Source organism: Pogona vitticeps, chromosome 3, assembly GCF_051106095.1.
Source record: "Pogona vitticeps strain Pit_001003342236 chromosome 3, PviZW2.1, whole genome shotgun sequence".
NCBI lineage: Eukaryota > Metazoa > Chordata > Lepidosauria > Squamata > Agamidae > Pogona > Pogona vitticeps.
The window spans coordinates 184,422,017-184,445,156 of NC_135785.1; the positions used below are offsets into that span (position 1 = coordinate 184,422,017).

Sequence of the window (23,140 nt, forward strand, 5' to 3'; positions counted from 1 at the left end):
CTCACTTTGCTAATCAGAATTACCATGCCTAGGTTTCTGGCATGTGAGCCCCTAACCAGAAACCAACAAGGACTCTTCAATGTTTAGTGACAGCATTCCTAAGAATATGAGGGGTGCCATAACATCTACAGAAGAACGTCTGGGTTATGGCACATAGTGGGTTTTCAGTCATGATGTCCCTTCAGCCAGGAGTCATAAAGACATGTTCTGACTGTTCTGCTTAAGAGTCACTGCTGGATTCCTTGTTTTGCAAGGAAAGAATTGCAACACAACCTACTGTTGTCTTATGAACATGTGTTGCTTAGTATTGCAAAACCAGCTTGGGAAGGAAGGGTACAGCTGACACCACAGAAAACACAAACAAAAAACTATTTTTGATCATATTGTGTTCAGTTTTTCTATGGTAAGTACAAGAGGAAAAGTGCCATGATTTTTAGAATTTTCAGTTAAATATCTTTATGATTCCCTCGGGATAATATCACTCTTTCCAACCTATTTTCTAGCCCACAAATATTTGGATGAAATGTATTCACTATAAATATAAAATAATCTGAAATAAGTCCATCGTTTTTTATTCCACAAAATGACTCACACTATGTAACCTATCTACTCAAGGCATGGGAACAGCACTTCTTTTTTAATAATGTGAAGAGTCTAAAAGGCACATTAATTTGATTTAACACAACAAAGGAAGCTGCCTTGAAGTGAACTGATCCATCTAGCTCAGTGTATTACAGTGGCTCCCAATCATGTGTCCTTCAAATGTTTTTTGATCACAACTCCCATCATCTCCAGCCAGCATGGTAAATACCCAGCTGTGATGGAACTTGTAGCCCAACATCATTTAGGAACAAACCTTTCCTCTACACCAGGGTGGACACTGTAAACAATCTGAGGCTCCCTCTGCTCCATTTTTCATTCCCACACCCATCCCTTCTGATAAGTTTCCCTAAAATTTTATTTGAGGCATCAGACAGGTATGTGTGAGGATACCAAGCAGCATGTAATACAACAACACTGTCTGGAAACTGAGAGACAAGCTTCTCAATTTTTCAGCAAAGGGGGTGGTAGTGCTCTGCAGGAACTATACAAAGGATTTGATGAGCCACAAATGGTCTTCAACCTGCACAAATCCTGCCTCTGATCTACAGTGGCTTACAGCATTTCTCTAGGGTTTAATAGAGAGCATTTTCCTTCTTTTAGAGGCCAGCAAATGAACACTGACCTTTCTGCTTTTAAAATATGTGATCTTCCACTGAGATATAGCCCTGAATTCTCGTCATGCTCAGTGTGATTAAGATATGATACATTAGCAGAGAGCATAGGCAGCTGTTCATGCCCCAAGACAGAAATCCTCAGACTCTGATCTGCAACACCCTGTTTTTCATGTGAATTGCCTGCAGGGCCAGTTTGAATGGGTGTCACTTTTCCTCTAGGAAATGCTTTTAGCATTTATCCCTTTTCCATCATGGAAGCCACCTGCAAGCATTCCCAGGCTGTCATTTAAGAATGACAAAGGGGAAAAAAGTATTAAGACAAGTTAGAATAAACAAAACATGAAATCCAAGCCACTTACTCCAGGGATGGGCATGAACTGCTGATTGGGTGGTTCATGCTGGTTCACTTGGTGGCCAAACAGGCGTTTGGTGTTTCAAAGCCCCACTCCTCCAGTGGGTGTCCACTCAAAGACAGTTCCGAGAGAAGGTTGGGCACGGAAGCCAGGTTGCTGCCCGCTTTGAAGCACCAAACACCTGTTCAGCTGCTGAACTGACTGGCACGAACTGCCAAACCTGTGGTTCATGCCCATCTCTAACTTACTCATTAGTAGTTCCACAGGAATCTGTGGGCACAGAGATAACTTTTTGGGGAAAATGCAATCAGGTAGCAACATATAACATGCAAACTCACAACATTTAAGGAACTTGATGTAAGGAGAATTTTGAGCAAAGAAGACATGATTTGTTTAAAATGTTTCTCATTTTATTGGCTGTTTCCTCTCCTCTATGATTGTTTGTTTAAGGGTAAACCTGTTCCAATCTGTTGCAAGGAACAATGTTGTTGAAGCACACAGTTTAGTCGCAAATTACCTTGTTCTCAAGCTGAACACAGTCCCCATCACTCAACACTGCAGTGTGATGGGGTTCTACTTTTTGTTGTGCATCAGGAGGACCTTTAAAACAAGAAATATCTTTTACGAAGTGAACTTTCTAACACCCGAAGCAAAAAGCTATTCGCTATAGTGTCTTGCACAGTTGTTCTGAAACATATGCATGCATTTAAACATTTCAGGAAAACGTTCAGTCAGATGGCTGAAGACACCAGCTGGGGAATCTCTCCAAGGCCAAGAATCATTTCTCAGGTTTGCCAGCAGCCTGAAGGCTCCATATTAAGAAAGAGGGACCAAAAGGAGGAGTTTGATCAAAGAGGCTAATTTGTATCTTCAGTTCTTTTACTATTTGAAAAAACACAACACACACAGTGCAGTAGTTATGTAATGTAAAGGTAGCTCCAGCGGGGTTTTTTTGGAACTGAAAACATGGACTTAATTAACAAATATTTTTAAAGGAACTGAAAAACCTCCTTCACATCTCCCCTACACTCACCCAGTACTCAGAAAGTCCAAATTTCAACTAATTAGGAGGGAAGCACTAAGTGAAACAACAATCTCTACCCTGACAAGAAGTGACAATAGGAAGAGAAATGGAGAAAGGCATGGATTTTGTACCTGGTTAGTCCTGGTTACAGTAACACACACCTTGCCTTGTCTGCATGATGGGAGAAATACTGGTAACTCTACAGTAACTAAAGGGGTCTATTTCAGAGAATAAATGCCTTGTACAGCTGAGCCAATTTCTATTAAAATGTTCTATACTGCAATGAATTATTTAAAAAAACATGTATCAGTTTTTGAAAAAAAACTATGTTCAAAAATGAAAGCAGCTCTCCAGTAATTGAAATTACAATGAGGTTTCAAGTTAAATGTATTCGCGAAGGCTTTCACGGCCGGGATCTAATGGTTGTTGTGGTGTCCTCTGCTGTCCTCTGAAGATGCTGGCCACAGAGACTGGCGAAACGTTAGGAAGAACAACCTTCAGAACACGGCCAAAGAGCTCAAAAAACCCACAACAACCATTTCAAGTTAAAACTTACCAATATATGTACTGCCAGAGAGTGTGTAGATAAATGCTGTCCAACCTGAAATACAAAATAAATATATACATAGATATGTGAATCTTAGAATATAAAGAAGAATCTGGCACATAGAAGCCAATATTACAGGAAGATATTTGATCTGCTGTTTTTTGTTGTGCTTCTCATTGTTCCGTCTTTGTTTCTTTCTATATTTATTCCATCAACTACACAACTCTAGTGCTATTCACAAGTAGAGCTAATCTTTCGACATGAGAATGCAGTGTGTTCTGTTCAGCTAGCAAGGCTTGTGTTTTTTAATAACATTTCCACTTACATTATTTTGTCTTCCTTTGACTTCTGTGATTGCCTGTATTAGTCCTTTGGGACATGTCCAGCTGGCATGTACAGAGTGATGCACAGAGTAGGAGTAAGCCCTACTCATTTTGACAGCCTTCTGCTCCCGCTGGTAAAGACTAGAGATGGGCATGAATTGAAAAATGAATTGCTAAATTAATGAAAATCACTAATTTGTTGATTTGTATTTGTACAAATCAATGCCCCCTGACAAATACGAATCAACAAGTTTTTAGGAATTTTTAATTTGTCAGTTCCCCAAGCCAGCTGCTAAAGGGCACTTTCCTGGAGTGACCCACTTAGTGGGTGTATAACTTGGATGTCTGAAACCCAAACTTCAACAAACTTGCAGGGCTGGTAGAAGAGAGTCAGGGAAACCTCTCTGTGATCATGGTGTCTGTAGGTGCTTGGGAGAGTCATTTTACAGGGTATAAAGGCAAAAACAAATTTATGAATGAATCATAAATTCATTATTCGTCAACCTTGAGAAATCATGAATCAAAATGAATCACCATTTTTCTGATTCGTGCCCAGTTTTAGTAAAGACAACAACTTCAGTGCAATTCCTAAATTGTAACTTCACTATATTTTTCTTCTAGTTCAGCACTACATTGCTAAAATGGATAAAGCACTGATTGAATGACTTACTATGTCTTGGTAATTCAGCACTATTTCACTTACTGAACATTTAAAAAAGAAGGAATTTGAATGCTGGGGAAAAGCGTGGCAACAGCGAAATAATAATGAATTTTATTTCATTTTATTTCATTCATTTATATACCATCTCATTAATGCAATGCACTATTCTAGGTGGTTAACACGCTAAAGAAGAAAACAGTAACAAATACACAATAACCCCAAACAATATAAAAAAACAAGATAAAATATATTTTTTAAAACCAAAGCCAGAAAGTGTAGTGTTTCAAAATGGCAGGCAATTGAAAACAAACATGAGGCTACTATCAAATGCATCTTTAAAGAGCACCATATTCAGTAGCCTCTTAAATGTAGGCAGGGAGGAAGATGCAATTCAACCAGGAACTGATTCCAAAGTGTGAAATTCACAGCTGAGAAGGCCTGACTTCTTGCTGATTGGTTTTTTTTTCCTCTGGCCTCCTTTGGAGGAGCATTGCCTGGGTGGAGCTGATGGTCCAGGTAGATGTTCTTGTGGAAAGGCACTCTGCCAAGTAATGGGGTCCCAAACCGTGGAAAGCTTTGTAAGTAAGCACCAGGACCCAGCAACGTGATCCAGGATGCGACAGAAAGGGGGAATAATGGGGAAGGGGCAGGATAAATGATGTGTGCATTTCTAAAACTCACCTTCCTGGGATAAATGAACATCCCTGTGTTAATGATGAAAACAATTCATCAATTCAGGGTACAGTATGGAGAATGACATGTCAACCTGGGACAACCTTTCACATGGCCATGCTCTAAGTTGTAACACTGCCCTGTACAGTATAATTCCATCAGTGTTTAAAGGTTTTATAATGGCTTTGAACCACAGGTATTTTGTGACTTAGAATGCTGGTGGATTCAGCGTGCAGAGTTTGACTTACATTCAGGTCCAGACCCCACTACTAATGCAGACAAAACATGGCTTATCTCTCAATCATGGCTAAGATCTCACTTTCAGCTACCACTTGAAAAGCAACTGGGGTCAAAGTTGATTTGTCATTCCTGTTTATTTGTTACGTAAGGAGACCAATGCTCTGATTTTCCTCCCTTTCGAAATAGTTGCTCAAAACAGCTTAAAAATATAAAAAGCATCAAGGCAATAAATATAGAAACATGTTTACAATAAGCTAAAAGCAACATCAAAATCAAACAAAACAAAGGCAAACAAAGGCTGTACCTCAGCATAAAGTTTCAACTCAATTATTGATAAAAGATGAGAAGTTTTGCCATGGGCCTATGTACAGAAGAGGGGGAAAACATTGTCTGATCCTGTTATCTTAGCCATGCTTAAGAAATTACCATGTTATTTCTGTAACAGTTCACTGTGTGGCCTTAGGAAAAACATTTTTCAGGGCTCAATCCCATTGACAATACAAATCATTATAGTCATTTTTAAAAATGCAATTATAATCATGTGACTGTCACATGATTATGAATTGATATTAGCATTTCCATTTCCCATCAGCTGGGCTGTGTGTGTCCTCCCTCCTGGTTCTGGATCAAGCAGCTCACCTATTGGCTGCACTGGGTGAGCGGGTGGCTCAACTCAGTCAGGATGGGGGGGCAGCGGTGAAGAAAGTACTTCTCCATTCAGTGCTCGCTACCTGTCTCAGCCCCATGGAAATGACAGATGACCAAGTGGAGGATGGTACTTCAAGAGGGGATGGATGGGAAGCTCGAGAATAGGCAGGAAAATGAGTATGTGCGGGGAACTGGATATCTAGGAACAGAAGTTGGGAAGGATTTGGGGGAGAGGAGAAGAGGTTGGTTGAGGGATGGGGTGGAAGGGGAGGAAGGTGGGGGGTTGAAAGGGGAGATAAGGAAGACTGGGCTGGGCTGACTGGTAGCTGAGAATTAGCTGCTTGGTGAGGTAAAACCTTTTTTGGCAATCTGGTATAGCACTGTATCAGATAACAGGAATTTTAAAAACTAATTTCCATATGTAGAATTTATTCCAATGAATCGATTCCACATCCACTTTAAAATAAACTGACGTCTGGCTCACTGCTGGTCAAAATAAAATGATCCCCTGTCACAGTACTCTGTGCATGCAGCCGCCTCGTGTTTCACCAAAATTTATATTGAATTTTTTAAAACAGGACCTGATTCAACAGTGATTCGTACTGTCAGTAAACTGAGCCTTCAGCCACAGTTTAGCACTGGTAAAATGAGAGTTGTGGTGCTGAACGTATGCTATATCACAAGGGTATTTTAAGAAAAATGCAGCTGAAAATACAAAACAAGCTACAGTACAATGTTAAACTGTTGTTATTAATAATTATTATTATTCTAAAATAAATGTTTTGAGCTTTTTCAACATCATAAAAATGAAACCTATCATAGCAGGACTTCCTCTTCGCTGATGATGCAGCCATTGTTGGCCACTCTGCTGAAGACCTCCAACAAGACATGAATCATTTTAGCAAGGCCTGCCAAGACTTTGGACTAACAATCAGTCTGAAGAAAACACAAGTCATGGGCCAGGGTGTGGACTCACCTCCCTCTATTACTATCTCCATGGAAGAATTGGAAGTTGTTCATGACTTTATGTACCTTGGCTCAACAATCTCTGACACTCTCTCCCTAGATGTCAAGCTGGATAAACACATTGGCAAAGCAGCTACCATGTTCTCTAGACTCACAAAGAGAGTATGGCTAAACAAGAAGATGACAGCATATACCAAGATCCAGGTCTATAGAGCCTGTGTCCTGAGCAGACTGCTGTACTGCAGTGAGTCCTGGACCCTTTGTGCATGGCAGGAGAGGAAGCTGAACACCTTCCATATACATTGTCTCCGTCGCATTTTTGGTATCACCTGGCAGGACAAAGTTCCAAACAGAGTAGTCCTAGAACGAGCTGGATTTTTAGCATGTATACATTACTGAAACAGCGACATCTACGTTGGCTTTGGCATGCCGTGAGAATGGCTGATGGTTGGATTCCAAAAGATCTCCTGTATGGAGAATTAGTGCAGGGAAATCGCCCCAGAGGGAGACCACAGCTGCGATACAAGGATATTTGCAAGTGGGATCTAAAGGCCTAAGAATGGACCTCAACAGATGGGAAACCTGGACGTCTGAGCGTTCAGCCTGGAGGCAGGCGGTGCATCATGGCCTCTCCCAATTTGAAGAGACACTTGTTAAGCACGCTGAGGCAAAGAGGCAGTCCTGCAATCAGCAAAACCAGGGAGCTGGACAGGGGACAGATTGTATTTATCTTCAGTGTGGAGGGGACTGTCACTCTCGAATTGGCCTTCTTAGCCACACTAGACACTGTTCCAAGACCTCCACACAGAGCATGTTACCATAGACTCTCGAGACTGAAGGATGCCTACTACTATCAAAGCAATAATTAAGGACAATTCAACAAAATACCTCAGGTTATCCATGTTTCCTGCTCCCTTCAACTGGCTGATTTAAACATAACTGATGAGAACAATTATTCAGCAGAGACACAACAGGGTGCACCCAAGATTTTGGTTTGAAACTGCTGCTTTCTTAAAGTGCACTATGCATACTCCAGTGCAGAAATAAACAACTGTAGCACTCCACATGATTTTAGCCTTTAGTTCTCATAATCACTTATAACTGGTTATACCTGCTACCACAGACAGCAGCTCTAGTGAAAAATATCTGGTGGCCAACTCCTGTTCTGAAGGGAGGGAATAAGTTACAGGTCTTTTAAAACAATATTGTATCTAATGAGTAGCAAATGATTATTTTTAAGTTAAATAAGCCTTTGCATCTCAAGAGGAATTACTTTACCAGTGAAGGCAGAAAGGAATGACAAATTGCAGCCAGTGTATAATTTTTTACAGGTTTTCAGCATCAACAAACTGCCCCACTGCATTCATGTTCAGGCCAAATAATCTATCACCGGTTTGATCTGGCAAAAGCTAGTTCACTGACAGGTTTAGGTGGGCATATAAACTGGAGAGTTCTGGGAGTAACATTGTAACATTATGGTTAGGCTATTTTTAATTCAGTAGTTTTAAAATTTTGAGACTACGTCAAGGCAACACAGAGCTTAGGTTGCATATGAAGCTGATGGTTCCATTGTAATTCAAAATTCCATTTGAAATTCAAAGTGCCTACATTCTTCTTCATATTTGGTGGTTTCTTTCTTCTAGCCCAGCCATAAAACATACTTTACAAATTTGATGAGGATTATATTCTAATACATATATTTCAGGACACAACTTTCAGAATGCAAGCTGGAGAAGATTAATTTGACTAGAAAGAAACAATAACTCTTTCTTTCTGCACACGTACTGTCTAGTATTTACAGATCCAAGGGTGAAAATGTCTATGTTCTAATTAAGTAATACTCTGTTGCACTTAACATTTGTCCCAACACTGCTGCTAAAACTACAGCAATTTAAATATGTATTCTTTTAAAGTAAGTCTACCTCTAAAATAACCACATGGATTTCAGCCATAGCAATTCTTGAGGCTAAATCCTCCCCATTCTCTGGGCAGGCATCCCAGAACAAGCAGAGTTCCATAATTTAGATGTGGAACTTTTTATCCATAAATAGACATATTCGGGAGAACATCCTAAAGACCAAAAAAAAAAAAAAAAAAAAAGGTGTTGTGCTTGTTAAGCTTAAAGGTCCTCCGCAGCTCATAAAACTGGTCCAGAACTGAGTCCGCAAAACACATATATTTTATATATATGCTACAGAAATTACATCACTCCCTCTGTTCTCAAATTCATGGAGCAAGTGCCACTATTTAAATAGACAAAATGATTCCATACCCACAAAAAGGAGGCATCTATGAATTCAGAAGAACCCCAAGGTTTGCACATCTAAAATCTGATGCAGGAGAGACACAACATTCAAGGCTAAAACACATCTGGGCATTCATGCAGTGCTTCTTGGAACTGATGGTGTCTTTGTGTGTGGGGGGAAGTATTTAAATATTTTCCTCTCCCCTCCAGCCATCAGGTGATTTCTCCAGTTCACCTGCACATCCATATGTTGCATTCCCCATACACTGGAGGCAGTATGAGGAAATGCCTGTCCTCCCACGGTAAGAGTGAAGTGAGGGATATGGGTGAAATTATTGACCTTGATGATCGTGAGGGACTCATACTTGTGTCAATGTAACATTTGCTTGAGGTTCAGGTTAGGAGGAGTTTGTGCCAGAGTGGAAATGAGATGGAACATGCAATTCCACGACCCCCTGGAATGTTAACTCTGGCTAAGGAACAGTAGGAACTTCGTATGTACATCAGGTTCTGGTGTATAGTTATGGATTAATTTAGATTTTAAACCTGTGACAAGGGCCAGGGCTGGTCCTACCATTAGGGAAGGTGAAGCGGCCACCCCAGCAGATTTTGGGTGTCAAAATAAGTTGACTAGCTGTAGATATTCATATTCCTTGACTTGGGCTTGAGGAGCCATTTGTTGCTTGCCTTGATAGAGAGTGTCTTTGAGCAAGGCCTTTTAGATGCTAAAACATGCATGGCCTCAATTATGTTTTTATGATACCACAATATATTATAGCCATAATCCGACACAGGTAACTCTATTGGATTGCAGTCATGACTGTAAGGCTCTTACATGCAAAGTCTGAATTAGAGGTCTATTTTTGATTTTATGGTTATTTTAAGTTTTCAAACATTCTTCATATGGTTTTGTTCTAATGTCGAAATCCACATCCATGACATGAAGATTTAGGAGGCTTACATGTAAAGTCCTGATCTATAATAGAAGGCTGCATTCCTTCTCTGTCTCTTTTTATGAGCTTTGCGGACTAACAGGAAAAGCATGAAACTAGAGAAAGCCTGCAAGAAGCTAGGTGCTGTATAACAAGTTAAATTCCTGGACCATCTAGCTGTGTGTGGCTACTTTTGACTGACAACAGCTCTCCCAGGTTCCAAACTGAGGCTTTCCAGCCTCACAGAGAAATGCCAAGAATGGACTCCTAGAACCTTCTGCATAGGAAGCATTTGCTTGAACTAGGTCTCTTTCCCAGATAATTTCTTCACCCCTATTAAGATAGAAGCTAGGACATGTGAGCAACATGCAATCACCTCACCTTTCTTGATGAGGTTAACCATAATGCTTAGCAATCAGCAACTGATATAAAAAGCAAAAGGCCTAAGAGATGTTAAGAGTTGATACTGAGAAAATTATGCTGAGCTATCTCCTGCAACTGTTAATGATGATGAGCAACTGCATCGCTTGCTTACCTGTTCCTTGTTAAAAGGCAAAATTGCTCTCAGGCAGTAAATCCACGCACCTTTGCCTCCACAACAGCATTTAGTTCAGGCAATCAAAAAAAAAATATTTCAAAGCATGACTTCCAGCTCCCCACCCCACCCCACCCCCGCTTTTTGCTGCCTCTATGGGGAGAAGGACTATCTGAAAAGAAACTTTTTTTTACCACACCAGGGACTCCTGAGAGGCTGAGTAGCAGCCCTCTACAAGATAGTCCATAGAGGCTGGGGCTAGATTTCTCTTCCTGCTCATGCGTTCAAATTGCCCTGTTTTGAATACCTGAATAGACCTCTACCCTTATCTCACAGCATTCTGAGCTGGATAATCATCATATTCATCATCCTCATTTGGAAATGATGGCACCCATAAATTGTAGTGGTATGCAACAAGCTGATTAAAATGACAAAGAGAAATACATTTATCAACTACTGATAATTCTATACAAGACAAGTCCACTTGCATCCGTTTCATAGTCATATGAGTTCTTAACCAGTACAAATGCTGCCTAGATACTGAACAGCTATAAACATCAATATTGTGCACTTTCCAAATCTCTCTGTGACCATCTAAATAAGTACAGATTTTACTGTTCAGTATTTAAGATACTGTACTGTGTTACACAACTTATACTTTCTGCTACGTTAAGCATACTTCATCCTAAAAATGAACATATTGACACCCATTTTTCAGCTTAAAAACACCCAAAAACAGATACAGCTTAATTTAGAGAATGTATGCAAACGGCTGATGAACCATCTGAGCTTGGATTAATTGAAAGCAGGAAAATCCTCTTCTCCCCGTACACATGCAAAAGATTACAATCCTACAAACAATCAATTCAGTTACAACAGAAAAGCACTTCCATTTTAAGATATGGTATGTATTACGAGTGTTTATTAGATGTACTCATTGATTCTGCCATAGTGCTGCCTGGGAGTCATAGTTTTGCTGTACCTTAGGCTCTGCAGGGGGCACTTCCCAAAGAAATACAACTCAAAGAAAGCATAGCAGCTGTTTTCATTTTTGTATACTGACAACAGAAAGCAAGAATTATCAGAGAATTCTGAGAGCCGGGAGTCCAAAGAAACAAAACAATACAAACAAACAAAAAATGGCACATGCATAATGATAAACTAGGATTCAGGAGACCTGGTACAAATCCCCACTCAGACATGGAAACTAATTTGGGGATGGTACTAGTAAATCCACTCCTTAAATACCTTACATATCTTGAAAATTCTATTAAGTGTGCAATTATTCAGTTGCGACTTGGCAAAAACTGAGGTATAAAATATCCTGTGTTCCTATTGTTAGGAATTTATTTGCAGGTTAAACCCATTTACCAAAACTCCATATGTGGTCCAATGGTAGCAAATCACTATTTGCCTCAAAAGCAGTTGAAGCTGGATATGTATTTTTGCTCATTATTCCTTTAACTACCTAATACCGTATTTCCCGGGAACGAAAAGGATCATAAGACAGGATCTTATATTAATTTTTGCTCCAAAAGTGCAGTAGGGCTTATTTTCAGGGGATGATTTATTTTTTCTATGGACAACGATCTACATTTATAAAAATACATTTATGCCATATGGTTGCTGCACAATGGTGGAGGGCAGGGTTTCACTTAACTAGGGCTTATTTTTTGGGGTAGAGCTTATATTACAAGCATCTTGAAAAATCATACTAGGTCTTATTTTCAGGTTAGGTCTTATTTTCAGGGAAACAGGGTAGTTACATAGAGGTATAAGGCCAGGTTTCCTGTAGGTTTGTTTACATAACACAATGCTAACATGAGGAAATATGCACAGAAAGTACAAAATAAACTTCCATAAAATTCCACAACCTAAGAAACAAATATTTAGCAAACGCCAAGGAATTTTGCAATTCTAGATCTAAAGCTCATAAACAAAGCCTTGTCAGCCTTTATTCAGATGAGTCTTATTGAAGCAAGGATGGGAAAAATAGCAAGATCAGGGACTGAATAAAGTTTCTGACTCCAATCACAGGTTCTTAGCCAGTGACACAAAGGATCGACAATACATAAAAATCTTACTAGCCAACCTTGGTGTTTACCCGTAGGAAATATCTGGGGCTTTCTAAAGATAAGAATTAGAGATAAGTATGTCTGATATGATTGGATCCCCTTTTAAAATGAAATGCTGCTCTAGGGGACTGTCAGTCTGATGGGAGAAGTGGTGTTGGTGTGTGTTTCACTCTTGATCTTCTCATGCCATTTTTGCAATAAAGATACTACCCTGAGGGTAGTGTTATTTTTTGACCCATAAGGCAAAGAGCAGCTTTAAAGAATAATTTAGATTAGGAAGATGTTGGAATGGGAAGAAAATAGTTAAACATCCCCTCTTTCTCCATCCTATTTTTTACACACACACACACACACACACACACCACTTCCAATCCAACAAACAGTCCCCAGTGGCTACTTTTCATTACAAAGCAAAAGTAAGGGAGATCAGGTCATGCTTTCCCTACATATTATATACCTTAGTCCTAAATGTATAGAATAATTTTATCTGCTATGAGAAAAAAGTGATTATTCTGTAAAGATTCACTTCACAAGCAACCAACAGTATGATAGTCATGGTTTGAGTGCACATGTGCACTTCACTGTGGTCCACCTTGCATGTAACAAGTACATAAGCCGAAACCCCATCTAAATAATACACCAGGATATAAAAAAGAAAATCTGGATCATCCCAGTCCACTTGCTCCCATTTAATGCCTCCTTTTACCAAGAAACAATAACTTCTTGTTACATGAAGCTGGAAATGATGGTTAATCATTCCGAATCAGAATCACATATCCCCTTTAAACATGTTTTAAACTATAAATCACTATTGTTTTGAATTGTTTTAGTATACAATGTTTAATGGAACCCACCCGGAGTAGACTTTGTCTAAAAGGGCGGGATAGAAATCAATCAAATAAATAAATAAATAAATAAATAAATAAATAAATAAATAAATAAATAAATAAATAAATAAATAAATAAATAAATAAATAAATAAATGTAAATTGACTTACAAAATATGTCTTGCTTGGGAGTCACTAATCACAACTCTTGTTCACACATCACATGAAGCTAGGGTTAGGGTTTACAATTACGGGAATTTAGCTCCATGCTTTGTTTCCCCACTTGCCTTAAAGAAGCCACATGTACCAATACACTATATACTCCGGCTTATTTAAGAGAAGATTTTTAGCTTGATGTTATGTGTGAATGCAGCTTAAGTACTGTATATTCCTGGGTGGGAAGCCACAGAAATGCATTTTTCACATGTGACTCTATATGTGTCAACTATGTCTTTTCTTTTACAGAGAATCCACGCAAGAAAGACTGGTAACGGGTGAAACAGAACGTACACCTTTTAGCCTAAGAAAGCACTTGAGGATGCAATCAAAGATGAGAATGTAATACTGTATATAGATACTAAAGTGAAAACAGCTACAGTGTAGTTTAGAAAGTTGCCCGCCCCGCTGCCTGACCAGGGACTAAACTATATGCTCTGCTTATTGGTTATCATGTAACTATGTGGGACTTTTTGTTTTTGTTTTGTAATAAATCAAGGCATGCTGGGTATGGTGTATACTTTATATGCAACAAGTGATGCGAAGAGACTCCTCTTTTTAATCCCTTCTGGCAGTTTGATTTAAAATTGTTCTGTTACCCCCTTCTTTGCACAGTTTGGGGATTTATGGCAAAGGTTACCACTAGCACCATCAAGCATTGTTTTTCCTAACTCATCACGTCATGTAGAGGGACCATTCTTCAGGCACAACATAACTGGGAAGAGAAGAAAGAAGCCTTTAATCACTTCATAGTGCATACAGAGCAACAATGACCTCTCCTGCCCAGCATCTTTCCGATTAATTTTTTAAAAAACCAAGATGTAACTACAGGGTGCACAATAAATGTAATATATAGCCTGGCTTTAGGAGAAACAAGGATTCTGTCAACTGAAGACCACCATGCAGGCACAGCACTTCATTCTGTACACTCTTGAATCCTGCTCTGTCTGCAAAAGAAACTCATCCTATGTTAACAATTCACCCTATGACAATATATAATCTGTGAGATTCCAATCCAGGTATGATCATTTGAACTGCTCCAGCTTCTTTTTGGAGTAGATGAAGGAAATGCCTCCTACCTTTGGGGACCGGTTGTGAGTGTTTTGCTCCATTCTCTAACTTGAAATCAAGGTACAATGTTGGTGTGCGAGTATACACCTTGGACTAGAGAAACAAGAACAAGAAGAAACAATGATATTTCCCACATGAGAAAAACACTCTGGTGGTTACACAGAAGCTGTCAAGGTAAACACATGGAGTTCCACTTACTAGTAATAATGCTAACTCTCAAGTATACATCAGATTTTAAAAGCAAAGCAATAGTATCAAGCTATTTGCGGCAGGGTGGATTTGAGTTAAATCAAATCAGTTTAAATCACAATTTAAATCATGACTTAAAATTTAAAAATCAGTTTTTTAAAAATAATTTAAATCAATCTTTTGTTAAAAATCATTGATTTTTATCAGCTCTGGTTTGCAGAAACATTTATTGTAAGAGTAATGGTGCAATAAATTTCAACTGCAAGACGATAAGCTAGAACATTTTTAAAATTAATTATCTATGTAGAAATACAATACTATTGTATGTGCATGGTAGTCCTACGCAGGTGATTTGAGCAGAAATAAATAGGTTCAATATAAAAATCACACCAAAGAGAGAATGGGGCTGGGAGAAATACATTTCTTTTCTGGTTCTGATCTTCTGTCATTCCCAGGGCATCAACATCCTGGTCCCCTAAGTCCACATAGATTTCATTAGACTCAAAAGAGTGACCTGTTCTTCAGTAGGACTTCAGTAGGACTTACTTTCCTATAGTATGTAGAAGACTACAGTCTAAAATACATACAGTCCTCAATCTGTTATGATCTGCTTGAGCATAACAGTGGATTCCAAAACAAAATTCAGCAGGATTTTTAATGCAAACCACAATCCAAAACATTCTAGCAAAGCCTTCGCAAATACAAAGTTGCTTGGACTCGGAACAAATGGTGGAACAATAGAAACAAGCAAATAAACAATGTTTACATTCAAGGTTTGGGTCAAAGAAGAGCATATAGGGAAGAAAGGGGAATTCAACTGTGAACAATGACTTTCTGACTAACTGCAGTATACAGCCTCAGATCCATGACTGCTATGCATGTGGAACAGTTCAGCTGCCACAACCCTAGCGTGGAGGCACAGAGTGTAATGCACAAAATTAAGTTCTCCCCATTGTATCTTCATGATTTGCTGTGTTCAAAGGAGGAGGAGGATTGCATAAGCAGGACCCCAGCTGAAAGTTGGCATGCAATGGATCATCCATTATTTTACACTATTTTACACAATGACAGCAACTAGGAAAGCTGGGAGCAAAAATGCATAGCCTGTGTAACAAAGAAGACAGCCCATGCATGCAGATTAAACAACCGAAAATCACACAGTCTCTCAGGAAAAGTTGTTGAATAAATGTAGAGAGTAAGAAAGGATGTTGGTATGTTTCAGTAGTAGTAAGAGGGCAATCAGATGGGCATTTGTCCTGCTATCTTGTCTGCTGCAGGGATGAGTTGGTTCACTCTTTTTTCTGGCAATCACATGACAAAGCAAATCAAGTCATGCCCAGAACATATCTTCTCCCATCTTTCTGAGTCCCTGTCAGGGGCTTCAACTTTTTTTGATCTGGGCAGGATCACTCTGGTTTGGTCTGTTTCCAATGTGTGTGATCACTGGGAACAGACCAAAAGCAAGCCTTCCGGCTGTCAAGGCTTCTTCCGTCTTGAATTTCTGATATCATGAAATGGCTGAGTTTCACGTATCAGTGAATTCAGCTGTGGGCAGTTTCACAATGGGCCCATCAGACAAGAATTTCATTTATACAAGTGATACAGTGCATCATCAATGGTATACCAGAGGCTGGGGGAGGGAATAAATTCCCCAACACCCAATATCCTAAATTGGCTTGCTTATTAAGATACTTCATAATATTGGAGACTTAAAACAGAAGGCATCAGACCTAATAGGGTCATTTGACTGCAATATGCCATTGGGATGCAAGGATTGCATGAAATGGTATATCACACCTTCACCTAATCCCAAGTGACCCTATTTAGTCTGCATCAGTTCAAAATGAGTAGCGAAGCTGAGCCCTAAGTTAACAACACCTATTAAATCTAGTCCCATGACACTCACTGAATTCTATGGGACTTTCTCTTATGTAAATGAATTAAGCCATTCATGAATGACTATTTGTCTGGGCTAGGGATGTGATCTAGACTCAAATGTTCCCTTGGCCTCGTTCTGAGTCATATCATGCCTATACTCATAACTGAGCTCTTGCCCTCACCCTATGCCAACAAGATTTCCCAGCTTCCCACAAAAATAGACTGTAATTCTGTCCCCCACCCCCAATTCTTTCGTCAGGATACTGTCAAATTCTGCACAATTCAATGCCATTTCATTTGCAACAGTGCAAGATTGTTAATAATTCTGTGCAGACTGTCTCTTTCGGGGAAAAAACAACTGAAGAAATGTCATAAAAATTATTTCCCATAAGGATTCTTGAGAAAAAATTCTTGATGAGAAGAAAAGCAGAATTATTTCTTGGTTTCACACCATCAGCAAGAGACAAGATTCACATCCCTAAACTGGCTCTGTATGACAAACTATTTTCTCCTGTCTTCTTTCTGATAAAGATTGGCAGGATTTGGCCAGGATTATCGTTCTACTTCAAATAATTTAATATATTTGCTCTACTGTCAGCATGCAAGCCTATGAAACAGATTTCTTCCATCAAAAATAGTGTGTGTGTGTGTTATGATGAAAAAAGAAATACCTACTAGATGGAATCTGTAGAAAGCACGTATTGCACTCCATGAATTATTAGAAAAGAGCAAAAAGCAAATTGTCATGGCCATGCCACCTGTATAGTGCAGCTCTATTTCAAATATGACACACAATTCTAGTCATCTCATCTCAGGGAGAGTATCAAGCAGGTATGCAGCCTGAATTACCAAGGGCTTGGAATCCTTTCCATAATCTCTTAAAATACCTGAGCATGGAGTAATTCAGAAAAACTGATTGGCAGGAGATTTAGGACAGACAAAAGGAACAGGTTCTTCATTGTGCTGAAGTAGCTTACTGAATTTTCTGCATTACCATGGTAGTGATATATACAGGCTGAAGTTCTGTTGTTTAGCGTTGTAGGTTACAGCTAGGTAAGGCTCATTTAATCAGTGGGAATTTGGCGAGTCAACTTCATAAGCTCCATGGACTGAATGAGCTTACTCTAGTTACAACATACTACTGTATGTTAAGTAACTGGACTTCAGCCACAGAAATATAGCTGCTCTCCCTGTACTCAGTCTTAGGTCTGTGTGTCCAATTTCTGCACAGGTCTTGAAGGCTTTACTTACACAGTTGCATATAATTTCCCATAACGTGTGCATTTTGTTTGCAATTTACCATAATTTAGTGTATTTGCATGTCTCTCTAATGTATATGCGTTTCAATACAGCTTTCTTGTACATGCTTTTTCACGCAACTCAGGAACAAAACGCCTCCCTCCAAAATTTGAAGGAGTGCAAAATAATAACCAAGTTCTTATTGGCATATTAATCTAGAAAATACATATCTATCTATCTATCTATCTATCTATCTATCTATCTATCTATCTATCTATCTATCTATCTATCTATCTAGGTAGGTAGGTAGGTAGGTAGGTAGGTAGGTAGGTAGGTAGGTAGGTAGGTAGGTAGGTAGGTAGGTAGGTAGGTAGGTAGGAAGGAAGGAAGGAAGGAAGGAAGGAAGGAAGGAAGGAAGGAAGGAAGGAAGGAAGGAAGGAAGGAAGGAAGGAAGGAAGGAAGGAAGGAAGGAAGGATGGGGACTCCAGTTGTGGGACTCAGTGTCAATTCAGACTTAAGTTGCCCACATGACTTGATCAGAGTCAACTTGGGGTTTTTCAATGACTTGGACTTGATTCACAATTCAATACTCACTCACTCACTCACACCTTCCCTTTTTTTCTGGGGGAAAATTTGTTTTTAACAGGGACTTGGGGCTTGGGACTTGATACCAAAGACCTGGATTCAGACTTGGGACTCTGACCCAAAAACTTGCCAACTTTCTTAGTACACAGTATATCCTGGTTTTCTTCCTTGCAATGAGATGATTAAATTATTAAATAGCTGACTCAAGGCAGCTGATAATAAAATTGATTGGGTCACTTTAAAAGCTTGAACAAAATTATTTCCCATGCCTACTAACAGCTTACCTGGCCTCTGGAGGAGATCAAGGAGACTAATGGAGAGTAAGTAGCCTAACAAAGGCTACTAGTCATAGATGATTTTGTATTTTAACAGCAGAGCAATGAAACATGCAACTTTTAGCATTAATTATATGATTGGAAACAGTGTCCTATTGTATATGCCCATCTGTCTTATGTAGGTAAGACTGGAAAAATGAATGAGGTCTCTATGAATTTATTAGCAAAGACAAAACCTCGGCCAAGAGAAGCAATTTCTTTTTCTGGCTGTGATCTTTTGTCATTGCCAGTGCTTCAGTAATTTGATTGCCCCAAACCCACACAGACTTCAAGAGACTCAGCAGGGACACCACAGATTTCATTTAGCAAGAAGAAAGACCTCCTGTACTTTGGAGGTGGTCCTTTCAAGCTGTGATTCATTCACCGAATAGAGGAAGGGTATCTTTTTTCAACTGGTTGTGTCAGTATTTGGACAAGAGAGCAGAGCAGCACCAATGGCAGATCTCAGCAGCCACATTAGATACCCAGAAGACTCTTCGTTCTACCTTAAATCTTCACAACAAATAACTTCCACGTAATTCATATTAATAAAGATGTGCTTTTTTTTTTTATTAAGGCCCATTTTGCATGTAATAACTTTCTTACACAGTTGTGTCATGCATGCCAAAAAAATTCCAACAATTAGGACTGAAAGTATAGGCAAATCTCATAAAACTCCCTGCACAGACATATCCTAAAGGCAATGAAATAAAAAGAATATGAATGAACTGCAAATTACATTTTCTTCAGTGACAATTACTTCTCAGCAGTTCTACAATATCCACTAACATACAATCAGCTGACACCAAACAGCATGTCAACCAACTCAAGTTCATTCATCCTTCACATAAGAAGTGGGAATAGCTATTCTCAAAGAAAAACAAAAAACAGGAATATCACTTCTACTGCAGCATGAAATATCAAGCCATGTTGTCTTGTATTTCAGTCAGTGTACAAACTGTGGTCCTGGCCAAGAAATGAATCAGAGCTACAAATACATCACACTGAATGAATTGTTTCTTTCAAAGATGGGTAGGGGCATTAAATTAAAAAAAATGCCTTTTAAAACAACACTGAAGTACTCCCGGAAACATCTGAAGCCACATGCTGAAAGAATTTATGATTGCTGTGGTATGCAAACCCCGGTTCAGTTCAACTTTCATACTTTTTTTTTAAAAAAGTTATGCATCAGAGCTAAGCTGATGGTATCAGAATGGCTTAACAAGTTAGCTTCGAAATGAGTAAGAGACTTGGTGTTGGGCTTGAACAAATTTTAATATACTAGATTTGTAATACAAAGGCTTCCTGTTGGTATGGATGTGATTTTATTACGCCATGCAGCTTGCATGTGGCATTGATTTCTATTTCTAATGGATAACATCTTTGCCAATAAAACTCAAGAGAGGAATGTTAGAAGTGATAAAATTAAGGACTTAACAATCAGAAAAGATTCAGGAAACTGTGTGTCAGATCATCCATGGACCGCATGAAAAACACTTATTGTAACTGCATACATAGCTCGTTTTAAATGCTGAATACCTGCATACTGTTAGAACGTGTTGCGTACTAAAGGCTGTACAATATTAAAAGCCTATTTAGTGCATATTCTACACAAATCTCAGTAGAAAAACAAGTGACTCTCACAATGTGACCTTGTGATTTATACCCTATCTAGAACATTAAAGCTATTTGCTGGAGTCAACCAAATATTTACTCTACATTCTCCTGTAGCTGGCTTCTCTGATAGTACACATACGTTCTGCAGCCATTCCCAGATTTCAGTATTCCTGGACATGATTCTTAACATCTCAAGCCAATCTCTGTTTAGGTAGGTAAAGCTTGTGATTCTCTCTCCCACTGAGAAACTTTTTTCCCCCAGAAGGATTACAAGTTTGTGAAGAATTATTACAATTCATCCACAAATTATCATATTTGCTGCAGAAGATTCTCTGGAAAAGACTTTGATCAATGCAGAATTTGGCACTTTCTTGCACAAAGAAACAGAAGAAGGTAAAAAACAAAATAAAAGAAAAACAAGACCAGGGGCTTTTCTTTGGTGGAAATAGCGGGACATTTCAGCAAGCAGTCTTAGCATGGCAAGACTTAGAAAATCACAGAGAAGGAGAACGTTTATATCCATCATATCCCTAGTTCTAATATCATAGTGGCAGAGAGTCTGATTCTTCAAAATGTTTCCTGCCATTAAGCATTTGGCATCCCTCAACCATGCCTGCACTTGGCACTGTGTACTCAGGCCAAAGGCCTTCATCCAGAACTACATTATCCAAAAATTCCTGAAAGACTACTTTAGTTTTTTTAATTTCATCTCTATTTCATTCAAGAGTTCTTCCACTTGCAAGATATTCAGCATGCATTTAAGCACTGAAAGATGCACTGCAGGTCATGTCTCTCAGTTACGGTAACTTTCCTCTCCCCAGCTACTAGAATCATATATCATGTCCTCTACATGTAAGTATTTTTGTAAGCACCACAAAATGGGTGCTTATCTTCTGTCCAAAGGCAAGATTAGAATTATTATAGAACTAGTACTTTTCCCAAAAACATTTCAGAGATGAGTTGGATCCTTGGACATTGCAGCTGTGAAGGAATTTGACCTGAGGGGCATACTTATTGCATTAAGTAATGCAAGTAAGTAATTGATCCTGCAAGAAAAAAATTGCAGGATCAATCTGTGAAGTTCTTGGCACTCAACTTCTCAGTACTTAAGATCATCACAGGAGGCCCTCCTCTCCATCCCATTGCCAGCTCAGGTACTGTTGATGGGGTCACAAGAGAGGGATTCCTCTGCAGCGGCTCCCAGGTTATGGAATGCTGTCCCTCGGGAGGTCAGGCTGGCTCACTCCCTTTTATCCTTCTGCCAACAGCTGAAGACCCACCTTTTCAGGCAAGCTTTTTACAATCATGACTGAGTCCCTGAATGCCATTCTTAATTAAGATAGTTTTTAACATTTTACATGTTTTGAATGATTCAATGTATTTTAATCAGTTTTATTGTCTGTTTTTAATGTATACATTAATGTGCTTTTAATTTTATTCTTTTTAATACCGTGAGACACCTTGAGTACCTTTATTGGGAGAAAGGCAAACATCATCATAATCTGAAATGGCTACATTGGCACAAGAGGAAAAATGTATGAGATAAACAACATATTGTGCAGCATGTCAGGGAGGCAGATTATTTCCTTGGTCTCTTCTACTTTGTTCCATATTGGGAATCATTATTACAGATGAACAGCCTCTAAGCTGACACTGACAGTGGGTTCGTAGGAATGTCCAGACAAGACAACCCATCTGCTTCTACATAGGCAAACACTCGGTTAATAAAACCAAGACGTGGAATGCAGAGAGGTCAGGGTTCAGCTCTGAAACCGAGGGGGTGGGCTGAAGTGTTCTGCGTGGGGCCAGCTGGTACCTGACTTAACAAGCTGTGCTGCCCGTTTTTCCTTGGTAACCTTTCCTGATTAAAAGTGGATGTTGGCTCAACAGCAAGAACAAAGGCGGCTAGCCGCCTTCCTCTCTTCAAAGCCACATTCCAATATACCACCAAGGCATGCCTCGACATTACATAGGGCAAGAACTGCTCAGTTACTTTACATGCCTCGAGAACAGGGTGCAGCAAGCTAGCTTATAAAATAACCAATAAAAAGGTTGTTTTCAAATACCAAGGTTAAGATCCTTGAAACTCAGCCTCTTCTGACCAGGTCGTCCCTCCTTTTTCCATTTGCTATAAGTGCAAGCAGTGACTTAAGCTGCATTAAACTACCGCATCTTAAAGAACAATATCATTTAATCACAATAATTTCATCATCTCATGGCAACCCTTTGACAGCTAAGGCAACTTCCTGCCAGAGAACAAAAAGGATAATATTCCATGTGATTATAGTCTCTTCCTTAAACTAATGGTTCTATAGTTCATGCCTTCTGAATTACAGCTATAGGCAGAAGGGCGTGTTTTGCCCTTGGCTGACCAGAAGGACTACATAACTGGCTTGCTGAGACATGCAATTTATGTATATTGCAAGGACTTAATAGATTGAAGCACTGGGGACAAAAACTTTCTGCCCAAACATATTTCCCAGCAAGTCACCCTCTGGAGACACTGGGGGTCATCTTTCCTGACATATATTTTGGGAATAGCTAATGCAGTCCATATATCATGATGACAGTGTTCTTGGCTAGGGCTCCATTTATGGGGCATTGCTCAGGCTCTCTTCACGTCCCCAACTTTTTTCTCAAGACTCATCTGTACGTTATGAACAATTTATCATTCTAAATCAAAATCACACTAGTATTTCAGAGACATAATTCCAGCAGACCTTTGTGTTTGGAAAAAATTCAGACTTGCAAAGTCTATGCTTACAT

General features: G+C 39.2%; 1 protein-coding gene across 2 annotated transcripts in view; it reads right to left on the minus strand.

The window, feature by feature from the left end:
- The window catches only part of PIR (pirin), a 55,263-nt gene that overhangs the window by 5,595 nt on the left and 26,528 nt on the right, over positions 1–23,140 (minus strand). For both annotated transcript variants that reach the window (XM_072994348.2, XM_072994349.2), the window contains 3 exons: positions 14,561–14,645; positions 3,151–3,195; positions 2,088–2,170 (listed from right to left, as the gene is read on the minus strand). In XM_072994348.2, coding sequence (XP_072850449.2) covers positions 2,088–2,170; positions 3,151–3,195; positions 14,561–14,645 — 213 coding nt within the window. The remainder of the gene's footprint in view (positions 1–2,087; positions 2,171–3,150; positions 3,196–14,560; positions 14,646–23,140) is intronic.